The sequence below is a fragment of the Podarcis bocagei genome (genome assembly GCF_964188305.1).
Source record: "Podarcis bocagei genome assembly, chromosome: 6".
In the NCBI taxonomy this organism is placed as follows: domain Eukaryota; kingdom Metazoa; phylum Chordata; class Lepidosauria; order Squamata; family Lacertidae; genus Podarcis; species Podarcis bocagei.
In genome coordinates, this window is record NC_138130.1 from 91,114,656 (window position 1) to 91,128,306 (window position 13,651).

Genomic DNA, 13,651 nt, shown 5'->3' on the forward strand with positions numbered 1-13,651 from the left:
ATTCACAGAAAGATGTACAACAGCTTGATTAAATTGTGCATCAAAGTTGTGCAGGAGGCTACGAAAGCAAACAAAAAAAAAATAACAAGATATCCAAAACCAAGAAAAAGGAAAAGGAGCACCAAACATTCTCATTTTTTGCCTGGGGTGCCATTTGGTTAAGGGCTAGTATTGATTAGAGGTCAATTGCCACCACACTTGGAGTAAGCAACAGTTCTGCAAGTACAGCCTCTTTGGTCAAGCTAGCTTCACAATAAACCTCCAACACAGGTGACTAAAGCTTCCAAGCAGCAGAAATCTCACATCGCAAGACAGAGCGGAGCCAAAATTTCTCAGAAAATAATTTTCTGACAATTTTTTTTGGAGAAATGTTCTTTCTTCAAGCTGTTTTTGTTAGACGACTGCAGTCCTCCCCTGAGAACATTCAGCAAGATATCACCCCATATGTTGCCCCCTATGAGTTTTGAGTGCATCTGTGGATCCAGTTTTTAATATTTCTCAATATTAGTGAAGGAAGCAATAGACTTTGGCTCCTGTCTTTTTCAGCCTGGCTCTCCTAGCTCATTCATCCACGAGTATGAAGTAACCATGGAGTTTCAACGTTAAGGGAGCTGGAATCCCTCAGAATTTTCTGTTGCGGAATTTTGCTTCCGCCTGCCAAGAATATTCAGCAAAATGTCACCCACAATTTCACCACACACAAACAGAGTGAATACTTCCGTGAAGCCATTTTTGCTCAGCCCGTAAAAACTCGCCAAAAAACCCCACAGGAAAATATAGCCATCCTATATTTTCAGTATTTAACAGTGAATCCTGTACACATCTACTCAGAAGTAAATCCCACAGAGTTCATGTACATGTATACAGGACTGCAGCCTAAAACATCTCAAAACTGTACTGCAGAAGATGCGAATAATTCCAGAGATATTTACTTACCTATCTGATGGGCACCAAAGATCACTGGATCACCTTTGGAAGCCTCGGTGTCTGGTGGGGGAGAAAACAAACAAACCTTTTGAAAAACCAGAGTAATGGCATTTGTCATAATTGATGCAGAGTGGCAGTTGCGAAGGTCTTCTCTCTAAGCTACTTAGTTAGGCCCACCCCTCATACCGTGCCTAAATTCAGCACTGCCTGATTTGATTGATGACGACAATAAACTTTGGACACGGGGAAAAGCATCTCCATCGCAGAACGATGCTATTCGGTCTCATCAGCCCACAAACTTTGCACTGGCCAAATACTCTGATAGATGGTCACGCAGCCCCTTTGTCGACTCTCACCTCCTTATTTTGGCAACACCTCCCTGGTGCCATCTTCTTCCTTTGGGGGAACCCAAAGTTTGTTCTGAAAAAGCCATCTGTGGCTTTCAGATGTGAGGAGTGAACGGAGCATTCCTTTCCCTTACCCACCTGAATTGACACAGCTACCTCCTCTCAGTCAACGCAGCCCCCTTTCTGCCAACTGAGCCTGCCTCGCATTGGTTGCTAGGCAACCAAAGCAGGCATATTCTGCAAACGTAATAGGCATTAACTCTCCATCCTTTTTTTAGGTTGTGTTTTAGAAATTGTATCCCCCTCCCACAAAAATAAAAATAAAAATAAAAATAGTAATGACCAGATCCAAATTGAATAAATCGAGAAAATGCCACAGTCTTCTGAATGTAGAGTAAGTACCGGTAATCACAGAAGCAGCCCACATAGTCCATAGGTATTTGTGGAGCCAGAGTACTTCTCATTTGGTAGGATAAAGTGGGGTGCAAGGGGAATGTTAATCTTCACTTCTTCCCTGCACCTGTTTGCAGCTTTTTCACCCCCTTTTTCATCAGGCCTGCAACATTTTTATCAGCCTATGGTGTCATGGAGAAAACAACGGTCTCCCTGCCTGCTTTCTTTCTTTATTTTAGCCTCCCTCCTTTCCCCCCCAAAAAAACCCCTCAGTGCCTTAGAAGTGGATTTAGCTTCTATTTTTCTCTCAGCCACTCTGAGGCAAATTAGGCCGAGAAAGAGCAACGAAGCCTAGATCACCCACTGAGCCTCATGGCTGAATGAGGATTCGAAGCCAGTGGCCCTGTGCAGACATTTGTCTACTGCATGGGTAGGCAACCTAAGGCCCAGGGGCCGGATCCAGCCCAATCACCTTCTAAATCCGGCCCGTGGACGGTCCGGGAATCAGCGTGTTTTTACATGAGTAGAATGTGTCCTTTTATTTAAAATGCATCTCTGGGTTATTTGTGGGGCATAAGAATTCGTTCATTTATTTATTTTTCCAAAATATAGTCCAGCCCCCCAATAAGGTCTGAGGGACAGTGGACTGGCCCCCTGCTGAAAAAGTTTGCTGACCCCTGGTCTACTGCTGCATAAACCGTTATTATAAAGCCATGGATGAAAGAGTCAGAGGACCAGACTACTGGTTGCCTGTGTGTACACTAGGATAAGAGGCTGTATTCCCCTGTAGATATTTTTGGCAGCGCCAGCCAGCATAGCCAATGGTCAATGATGATGGCAGTCGTAGTCCCACAAATATCTGCCATAGGTTCACCACCCCTGGTTAACGAAAAGGTGCAATGTCTTCTGCTGCAGAGTATTGAAATGGGGTTAACAGTGGAGACAGGGATCCTAAGAAACAAATCCACTCTTAACATAGGACAACTCTTAATAATAAATAGGGCTACCAAAGGTTGCTAATTATCTGTGTGCCTTTAGAATCCTTCCTTCCAGGCAACACAGTGCAAACACTTTGGTTCCCATCCTAGATCACCCTCACTACAAAAAGCCCCTTACACATGTAGAAAGCAAACTGTTATTTGCTATTTTTATTATTATTGGGTATACAGTCAGCCTGAATGCCAACCTAAATGTAATGCAGCAAGAGATCTGTGATTAGGATCTCCAACTTATTTTAACAGACATGTAGGAAACACTAGGAAAGCAGGTATCTAGGAGAGAGTGTTTAACTGTTTCGTTATTTCTCCTTTCCTCTGATCTCCACTATTGGCCTGGGAGGAAAAAGTAAATTCAGTATAACCTAGGAAATGCAAAGAGCTATCCTTTCAAAGTTGCACTTGTCCAAAAAAATAAAGAAAATAAAAATCCAACTGAACAATGTTTGCAAAAATGCATATATTGGGGGAAATACGCATAAAAATGAAAATATTAGTGAAAAGAACATGCCTTACATTAGGGAATATTGTTTGCAAAAATGTGTATATTAGTCAAAACCACATGTAAAAATGCAGTTATTGGGGGAAGGGATGGAATAAAATGCTGAAAATTTTTCATTAGGACTCTAAAAAAACAACCCATACGTTGCTGCAAAATATGGTGAACTGCATTTAAAATTGGAAAAATGAGAAACCGAGAGAATCAAAACTGGCAAATCCTTCCATCCTTAGAAGTGGGTAAGATCTAACAGCCATCTGGAATACCATACCTCTTAAAGCATTGAGAAAATGAAGAATTCCACTGTGAGTCAGCCAGTTGGCATCATCCAAGTCCCAGTTTTCACTCAAGTCCATCTTTTGGTGCAAGGTCAAAGGAACCGCTACTTTGAACGATCTGTGCAAAGTAAAGGCAAGCTTTGCAAGATGACAAGATGTGGCAGCTCTTTCTGAAAGAAAAATGTGCAACATATAGTTAATTATGTTAATTGCCAGCGACTTCAGGATATGAAAGAATGGAAGGTTGCCAGTGAAGCAGAAATGCTGCAACGCATTTAAGATTTCCACCCCATTTCATCTCTAAGCCCCATCACAGTATGGCTATGTACACACAACACACCCTTAAAACACAGCCGAAGCACATTTCTTCACTCAAAGAATTCTGGGCATTGTAGTTTGTTTAAGGTTGCATTGGAACTCTGTGAGGGTACACTACAGAGCCCAGAATTCTTTGAGGAGAAAAATGTGCTCTGAATATGCTTTAAAGGTATAATGTGTGCATAGCATAACATCCAACATTTATCCAATGAAAATAGGGACTGTTCAGTTGTGGGTGAACATATCAGACGACACAGCGATTCTTCAAACAGCTCTTGTTTATTCAGAGGCAAGAACTGAACTGAACTGAAGGGCTCAGTCAGCCTGCTTATATAGAGCTCCAGTACAACATTACTGTAGCAACTTTCTAAAACTATCCAATCACTGAACGTCACTTTCAATCCTTCATTTGCATAACTATCTACAGTATCCCCCTGCTGGCCCAGGGTGAGAACTTCAGTACATAACAGGGACGTCCCATTCCATAATAATAATTTTACTATTTATACCCCACACATCTTACTGGGTTGCCCCAGTCACTCTAGGCAGCTTCCAACATGTATAAGAACATAATAAAACATTAAACAGTTTGGGGGAAAAACCCTTCCCTGTACAGGATTGCCTTCAGACGGCTTTAGGGTCGGATAACTCCATGCCCTCCAACATTTCTCCAATGAAAATAGGGACATCCTAAGGAAAAGTGGGACATTCCAGGATCAAATCAGAAACTGGGACAGCTTCTCTAAATCAGGGATGTCCCTGGAAAATAGGGACACTTGAAGGGTCTGTATTAGTGAAGGTGAATGAAATCTCTTGAGGGTGCAGTTAGTATTGGTCTTGTAACTCTACCCCTGCTCCATCGATCATATCAATTAAACTGCCTCTCCAATCCTTGGCTGTGTTGCTTTCTGTAGGAAACTCACTAAGGCCCCATTTGCACTATACATTTTAGACAGTATCAAACCAAGAATTCTGGGACATTTTGTCAAGGGTGCTGAGCGTTGTTCAGAGGACCCTGTTCCCAGGGCCGTCTTAAGCATATCTGGCGCTGTGGTGCAAAGATCCCTATGGCGCCCCTCCCCTGGCAACTCCAAAACAAGGGAGGGGGCGGTGGAAAATGTCCTCTGCCTCCTCCACTGCCCTGAACCCTGGTGTGGTGGCAGCAATCAAGCAGGAAAACGTGCTGGTGGACGAGCTCTCTGGCGTCGGGGCCCCCGAGAAGGCTGCGCACAGAAGCAGGAGGAGGACAACGACCGGGAGCAGGACCGTCTTTAGCAGAGGCTTGGGAGGGGCTTCCAGCCTAAGCCTCTGCGGGGATCGCTCTCCTCCTGCGGAGGCTTGGGAAGGAAGCTGCATGCCCGCCAGCCATATAGTTGGTGGGGCGCAGCTGGCGTGCGTGCAGGGAAAGGGGAGGCTGCTGGCAAAGCCACGCAGCTCCCCCACTTGCTAGGGCGCCCCTGAGAGACCGGCGCCCTGGCGCAACGAACCACTAACACCAATGGGGAAGACGGCTCTGCCTGTTCCTTTCACAGAGCTCCAATTCCCAGAGTTCCCTGGGAAGAGGAACTGCCTAGTGTCCAGCAGCCCCGAAAATGTCAGGACCTTAAGCCATCACAGCTTCTCACTTTGTAGCACAGAGTCCCTATTTCCCATCTTTGTTGAGGTACACTAATCGGAATGGCTTCACATTGGAGGAAGCAGAGGGAAGAGAGCTGCAGACTGTGGCCACCTATTCCTCCCCCTCCTCTGTCGCCGTTCCTGGGAGCCAGAGAAGGCCTGGTGCTGGGAAGAGTCTTGTGCCAGGTCCATCATTCCCCATAATTCTTTGGGGGAAGCCATTACCGTTTATAGTAGTATGATACTGCCTTTAAATGCATAGTGCAGATGGGGTCCAACTCCAGTTCAATGCAGTTTTATTATCTATATTTGTACAGGGCTGGCATCCGCACCTGACATCCTGGGCAGCTGGCAGAGCCTCAGTGCCTTGGCAGGGCTTACTGCAGCTGCCTCCCTTAGGGCAGCCTTTAGTGTATATATATATATTTATTTTTCCTGGCCTAGCACCCAGAGCAGCACAGGGAGCCTGAGCCTAGCTGACATTTTAATGCCGTTTGTGTCATTTCAATCAGCACCCAATGGGCTTCATTATAATTTTTATGCGCTCCCCACTTATTTCGAGTCATGAAAACGTTTCAGGTGCCGTGCAGCAGGGTTTCATTCCCTTTGGAAGGTGGATGATGTGTTTGTGATTCTCAGCCATTGGTATTCAGAGGCATGCTGTCTCTGTGACTGGAAATTTACCACAGACATTATGGCTCGTGGCTACGGAGAGCCTCATCCTCCATGAAGTGTTCTAATCCATCGAAGCTGATGTCTCTCCAGGGTTTAAGAACATAACGTTATGAGTCAGAGGGGGTGTCAAGTGTATGGGCTTGGGGGACAGTCCAGTCCAGATGATTTCCTTGGCTCCCCTCCAGGCCTATGATCCTGTATCCAATAAGGGATATAATCTAGTAGGAGAGACTGTGGAACCTGTTAAACAAGGCACTGGGCTTTGGCTGACTAGTTAAGTACCACAATTTAGCATATACAAAGAAGTCGTGGGGTGCCATTCATTGAAGCAAATGGGTGGGCCTTTCCCTCATCCCACTCACCTAGCTGGTATGTAGGAGGAACAACAGCCAGAGTTATAAGGTTAAAAGCAGGTGAGAAACTGCGGAGAGACAGGTTTTTGCTCTGTTGGATCTAGAGTTGTAACTAATGGAAACGCTAGCTCTTTGGGGGTGTTAATGCTGCAAGAGCCTCTATCCTATGCTCAGGTTGTAAATAAAACCATACATTCTAAAAACACTACAGTTTCTGCTGACCTTCATTCCAAGGAAACAGAACACTGAGTAAGTGCTGAAACCCCTGGGGTCTCTCACGGCTTGAAGGGGGAAGTGTCTGGCCCTGTTGGATCAGACCAGTAGTAGGCCATGTCATCTAGCATCCTGTTCTCACAGTGGCTAACCTCATGCCAATGGGAAGCGCAAACGCAGGACGTAAACACAGCAGAGTCTCCTCACTTGTGATTCCCAGAAACTAGCATTCAGAGGCATACTGCCACGGATAGTTTCGGACTGGAACCACAGCATGAGCAAAATACTGATAGGCGATATCATGTTGTTGTTGTTTAGTCGTGTCTGACTCTTCGTGACCCCATGGACCAGAGCACGCCAGGCACTTCTGTCTTCCACTGCCTCCCGCAGTTTGGTCAAACTCATGCTGGTAGCTTCGAGAACACTATCCAACCATCTCGTCTTCTGTCGTCCCCTTCTCCTTGTGCCCTCCATCTTTCCCAACATCAGGGTCTTTTACAGGGAGTCTTCTCTTTTCATAAGGTGGCCAAAGTATTGGAGCCTCAGCCTCAGGATCTGTCCTTCCAGTGAGCACTCAGGGATGATTTCCTTCAGAATGGATACATTTGATCTTTTTGCAGTCCATGGGACTCTCAAGAGTCTCCTCCGGCATCATAAGTCAAAAGCATCAATTCTTCGGCGATCAGCCTTCTTTATGGTGCAGCTCTCACTTCCAGACATCACTACTGGGAAAACCATAGCTTTTACTATATTGGACCTTTGTTGGAGATATCATAGCCATTGCTAAATATCTCAAGAGATGTTGCATGAAAGAGGGAATAGGAAACAAGCTTGTTTTCTCCTGCTCTGGAGGATAGGACTCGAACCAAGAAAGGAGATTCCGACTAAACAGGAAAAGCTTTCTGACAGTAAGAGCTGTTCAACAGCGGAACAGACTTCCTCGGGAGGTTGTGAACTCAACTTACTTGGAGGTTTTTATGCAGTGACTGGATGGCCATCTGTCAAGGATGCTCTAGCTGAGATTCCCGCATTGCAGAGGGTTGGACTAGATGACCCTTGGGTCCCTTGCAACACTATTACTCTATGATTTGGCTTCCCTCGTGCCACCCCACACTTTAAATTTTAATTCTTAAATCAACTATACAAGAACAAACTTCATGACACGCAGCACTGATTCGGCCTTGGTAGCAGAATTAAACAGTAGGCTGATATACGTACAACTCAATAGAATTGAGCCTATTGAGTTATATATACAACTATACAGCTCAACAGGGTCAATTCTATGCTACCAATGGTTCAGGACCTGCTCTCGGACAGGAATAATCAAATTACTTTAATAGCGGCTGAATTTTTGAGTGCTGTCCATGTAGATAGACTGGGCCATTATAAAGAGATTTAGTGGTTCTTAATTGATCGGTGATGTGGTAGTGTTGTATTGTATTATTTATGCAAATTGATTCTCTCTGGAGTTAAAGATCTGACTGGAACAAACCTTGTTATGTTGAGCTCGTATTTTGCACAATTTGTATATGGTGTCTGATAATGTGTGGTTTGCTATGCCTAATAAAGGATTTTATATGGACGCGGGTGGCGCTGTGGGTAAAACCTCAGTGCCTAGGACTTGCCGATCGTATGGTCGGCGGTTCGAATCCCCGCAGCAGGGTGAGCTCCTTTCGGTCGCAGCTCCTGCCCACCTAGCAGTTCGAAAGCACCCCTAAGTGCAAGTAGATAAATAGGTACCGCTTTATAGCGGGAAGGTAAACGGCGTTTCCGTGTGCTGTGCTGGTGCTGGCTCCCCAGTGCAGCTTCGTCACGCTGGCCACATGACCCGGAAGTGTCTTCGGACAGCGCTGGCTCCCAGCCTCTTAAGTGAGATGAGTGCACAACCCTAGAGTCGGACACGACTGGCCCGTACGGGCAGGGGTATCTTTACCTTTACCATATATATATATATATATATATATATATATATATATATATATATATATATATATATAGTTGTTGTTTAGTCGTGTCCGACTCTTCGTAACCCCATGGACCAGAGCACGCCAGGCACTCCTGTCTTCCACTGCCTCCTGCAGTTTGGTCAGACTCATGCTGGTAGCTTCGAGAACACTGTCCAACCATCTCGTCCTCTGTCATCCCCTTCTCCTTGTGCCCTCCATCTTTCCTAACATCAGGGTCTTTTCCAGGGAGTCTTCTCTTCTCATGAGGTGGCCAAAGTATTGGAGCCTCAGCTTCACGATCTGTCCTTCCAGTGAGCACTCAGGGCTGATTTCCTTAAGAACGGATCAGTTTGATCTTCTTGCAGTGCATTGGACTCTCAAGAGTCTCCTTAATTCAAAAGCATCAATTCATCAGCCTTCTTTATGGTCCAGCTCTCACTTCCATACATCACTACTGGGAAAACCAGTATGCATTCACCGGCCTAGAAGCATAGCTGTTAACTTACAGATTTGAAAATAAGGGACCAGCAGCCTTGAAAATAAGGGACCAGCAGCCAAAATAAGGGATCTGCAGCCTCACCTGTTCCAGGCACTCCAGTCTTCCTGTCCTCCTGCAGTCTGGTCAAACTCATGCTGGTAGCGTCGAGAACACTGTCCAACCAACTTTGTAACCAGAGGTTCAACTGAATAGAATCTGAATCACATGTACCACAAGGCCTATGCAGCCTCAACTTAAGATGGCTCCCCGGCCTGGCTTTGCACTCCAAAGTTTGCAGCAGCACGTGCAACAAAATGGCGTCCAGCATTGAAAAAACCCCTCAGCTTGCATTAACTAGCCACACACAAGGCATGCAAGCTCCACCCCCCAGTCGTTCTTAGACTTCTTATTGGGTGAGCAACACAGCCAAGCAACACAGTTGGAGCCTCCCTCCTCCCTGGCCGGCAGGGAGGGAGGGAGAGGAGCTGCTTCCTTTGAAATTTAAGGGACATCATTTAACATAGGTGCCGACTCCATGGGGCTTGAGGGGGCCCGAGCCCCCTCAAAAATTCGTTTGGGGGGGCTCCGCCCCCCAATAATCTCCGGCGCCCCTCCAGCAGAGCGCCCCTCCCCCAGCCCAAAATGCACAGGGTCGGGCTGCATGCCTCCTGCCCTCCCTCCCGAGCAAAAGCTCCACCTAATTTCCTTCGGAGCTGATTAATAGGCGCAGCACGCTCTCCCCTATTCGCTCACGAGGAGGCGGCGCCACTTTATTTGCATATTCATGAGCTTATTTATTTTTCATGAGCTTTCCCGGGCCCCCCCAATATTTTTTATAAGTCCGCGTCCCTGTCATTTAAGGGACATTTAAGGGACATCCATCAATAACGGACAGCAGTGGGACATGGCGCTGGAATAAGGGATTGTCCCTTCAAATAAGGGACACTTGACAGCTATGCCTAGAAGCAGAAAACTCTGACAAACTGGAGCATGCAAACAATAGCTGGGTCAGGGAGAAAAGGTTAATGGAAGCCACTTACACTTCACGCACAAACACCCACACAATGTAGGCTTCTGTTGCACGCGGATTTGAACAATGAAAGAAAAAACAAAGCCTTGTTTTATTTAAGGGCGGCACCCAATTGAGAAACCACAATTTATTTATTTAATTAATTAATATCTGCACAAGTTTTCCTACGGCTAAAACAAACAGCTGTCCAATCACCACCGCATGTTCTGAAGAAAAATGTTCTTCAGAGAGGGCTTGCACAATATCACAGCGAGCACATAGAATCATTGAATTGTAGAGTTGGAAGGGACCCAAGGGTCATCTAGTCCAGCCCCCTGCAATGCAGGAATCTCAGTTAAAGCATCCATGAGAGATGGTCACCCAACCTCTGCTTAAAAACATCCAAAGAAAGATTCCACAACCTCCAGAGGGAGTCCATTCCACGATCGGAACAGCTCTCACTGTCAGAAAAATCTTCCTGATGTTTAGTCACAATTTCCTTTCTTTTAACTTGAAGCCATTGGTTCGAGTCCTAGCCTCCAGAGCAGGAGAAAATACCGTATTTTTTGCTCTATAACACGCACCCGACCATAACACGCACATAGTTTTTAGAGGAGGAAAACAAGAAAAAAAATATTCTAAACAAAACAGTGGATGTATGATTTTTGTGGTTCATGCTATGGCCACAGACATGTGATCTGATGGTGAGTTTGGGGTAGCCCAATGCAAAAATCCTGAGGATCCATGTGGATCTGTGCTTTGTAACCACGTTTTAAGTGGGGAGGGAAGGAAAAGCACTGAAGGGACAAGGAACAAGCATGGGGTGGGTGGAGAAGGATGCTGTTAATAATGCAGAAGAGGGGTATAAGAGGAGAAGGCTCCTCTCCTCTCCCGCTTTGCTCCTTTAAAGCAAGCAGGCTCTGCTTCTCTCCCTCCTCCCCGGCTCGCTGAAAAACTTTGCTGCTATTTAGCCAGCTGAGTGGGGAGGAGAGAGGGACAGAGAGCCTGCTTGCTTTAAAGGAGCCAACCGGACAGGAGCCACTTACACTCGTGTAAGCGGCTCCTCTCCTCACCCGCTTTGCTCCTTTAAAGCAAGCAGGCTCTCTGTCCCTCTCTCCTCCCCACTCAGCGGCTCTTCTCCCTCTTTGCTGTTTCAAAGCGAGCCACGGAGGAGGGAAGGAAGGGGAACCACGGATCCTCTGCTCACGACTGCAGCAGATCCCCCCATCATCCGTAGGCATTCGCTCCATAACACGCACAGACATTTCCCCTTACTTTCTAGGAGGAAAAAAGTGAGTGTTATGGTTCAAAAAATACGGTAAGCTTGTTCCCTCTTCCATGTAACAGCCCTTGAGATATCTGAAGATGGCTATCATATCTCCTCTTAGTCTCATCCTTTCCGGGCTAAACATACCCAGCTCCTTCAACTGTTCCTCATACAGGTTTGTTTCTATCTCAAAAGAGGATTTCCTTTCTGTGTTTTTGAGAAGAAAAGTCTCTTCTAAAATGGTATTGGTACTTGCTGTCACTGGTGGATCTTTAACTGTTTACATTTGAAATAATACTTTTAAAAACTGGTTTAAAAATTTAAACCATTTAAAAACCATTTAAAAATGGTTTAAATTTTTTAAAATACTTTAAAAAAACTGTCATTGGTGGATCTTTAACTGTTTACATTTGAAATAATACTTTAAAAAACCTAGCTGTCCAATTAATTGGAGACATTTTTTAAATTGATAAAAAATAGTTGCTTAACCTAATTTCGGTCAATTCAAAGTTTAGTTGACTAAACACCAAAAATCCTTCCTTCCTTTGTATCAAAGTTACAGTAGTCTGTGGATTATATTTTTCTAGTTGCATTTTTCAAAAACCACTAATCTTTAAGAACTGGATGCTGGGGAACAAAGGTCAGCTAAGCTCTTAGCCTGGAATGTCTCCAGTTTAAAATAATCTTCTGCTGCATGTATTTCCCTGGACAGGAACAGCTGTGCCAGAATTGTTTTAGCCTTTATGCACCCCACTAGATTTGCACATTGTCCAGAGGAAAAATAAATAAAAGGAATAGGCAAAGACCAGCTTACACAAGCAAGAAAATTTATGGGGCTGGAACACAACCTCACACACCTCTTATTTTGCGCAAAAGTTATGGATTCTCAGTTACCTATTGTGATCCACATTGGCATTTGATCCTTTTGGAAGAACCTGGCAGCTGTGCTCTTTAAATTCATCTCCAACATCCTATTCCTTGTAGTCTGCTTTAATCCTTAATTCTCATTGAAAACGTGCCACCATGGTGCTTTTTTTAGAGTTTTCCAAGGTCTGAAATACTCCAGATTTAGAGTTGGCACACACACAAAAAAATACATTTTTCAAAACCTGTCTAAAATATGTACTCTAAAAATACCTCAGAACTTTTATTTGAGCATAAATATCAATTTTCCGGCCTACAAACTCCAGCGGTGGTTTGAAAATATACCAACCACCTATGTTTTGTGTGTAGTGCAAAGTGGTTTGTATTCTATCAGGGGACTAAACTGGATGCTTACTTCTTGGGCCCGTTTCTCACCTCCTGAGTTTCTTTCTTTGTCTGCTTGCTGAATTTTAACAAGGCTGGATATTTTTCTCATTTTAATTAAGGTACCATGGCTGGCTGGGTCTAGTTAAAGTAGTGCTGCCTGGGAGTTGTAGTCCTAAACATCTGGAGGGCACCAAGTTGGGGAAGGCTGACCTACAGCTACAGGACACATGTACACTAAATGGAATGGATGGGGGTTTGATTTCTGCTCCATTCTTGGAAACCACCATGCAATACTTGGTACAAGGCAAGGCGCAAAGGCAACTGGCTCCATTTTGTTCCGTTCCATTGAACAAGTCTGTTTCTTGTTCCAGACAGAACGTGAAATGTTGAACTGCTAGTCATTCAGTCAAATAGGGATTCTGAGATGGTGTCTTAATTTTTTGGTGTGGCCATGTGTTTTACTTTATAGAGGATAGTCTTCTGTTTAAAGGTGTTCTTTATTTGAACAGCTGTCCAAGTCCTGTTTACAGATAAAGAACCTAAGAAGAGAAAGCAGATTATCCATCTTTGAAAAAATAAAAAAAAAATTCTTTCCAGTAGCACCTTAAAGACCAACTAAGTTAGTTCTTGGTATGAGCTTTCGTGTGCATGCACACTTCTTCAATCCATCTTTGGTTAGCAAATAAATAAATAAATCCATCTTTGGTTAGCAAATAAATAAATAAATAAATAAATAAATAAATAAATAAATACTTACTTACTTACTTACTTACTCACTCACTCACTCCCAAGCCACTCTGGGCGGCTTCCAACAGGATATTAAAAACACAATAAAACATCAAACATTTAAAACTTCCCTAAACAGAGCTGCCTTCAGATGTCTAAAAGTCATATACTTGTTTATTTCCTTGACATCTGGTGGGAGGGCGTTCCACAGGGCGGGTGCCGCTACCAAGAAGGCCCTCTGCCTGGTTCCATGTAACCTCACTTCTCGCAGCGAGGGAACTGCCAGAAGGCCCTTAGCGCTGGACCTCAGTGTCCAGGCTGAACGATGGGGGTGGAGACGCTCCTACAGGTATACTGGG

The 13,651-nt window shown here is 44.7% G+C and overlaps 1 protein-coding gene across 3 annotated transcripts in view; it reads right to left on the reverse strand.

Moving 5' to 3' along the window:
- AMOTL1 (angiomotin like 1) overlaps positions 1-13,651 on the reverse strand; it is a 90,088-nt gene that overhangs the window by 72,524 nt on the left and 3,913 nt on the right. Inside the window, exons 2-3 of one of the 3 annotated variants that reach the window (XM_081197619.1) lie at positions 3,433-3,609; positions 937-987 (exon numbers count right to left, since the gene is read on the reverse strand). In XM_081197619.1, coding sequence (XP_081053745.1) covers positions 937-987; positions 3,433-3,517 — 136 coding nt within the window. In that variant the 5' untranslated portion in view covers positions 3,518-3,609. The other 2 variants (XM_081197622.1, XM_081197621.1) reach the window with 2 other exon arrangements.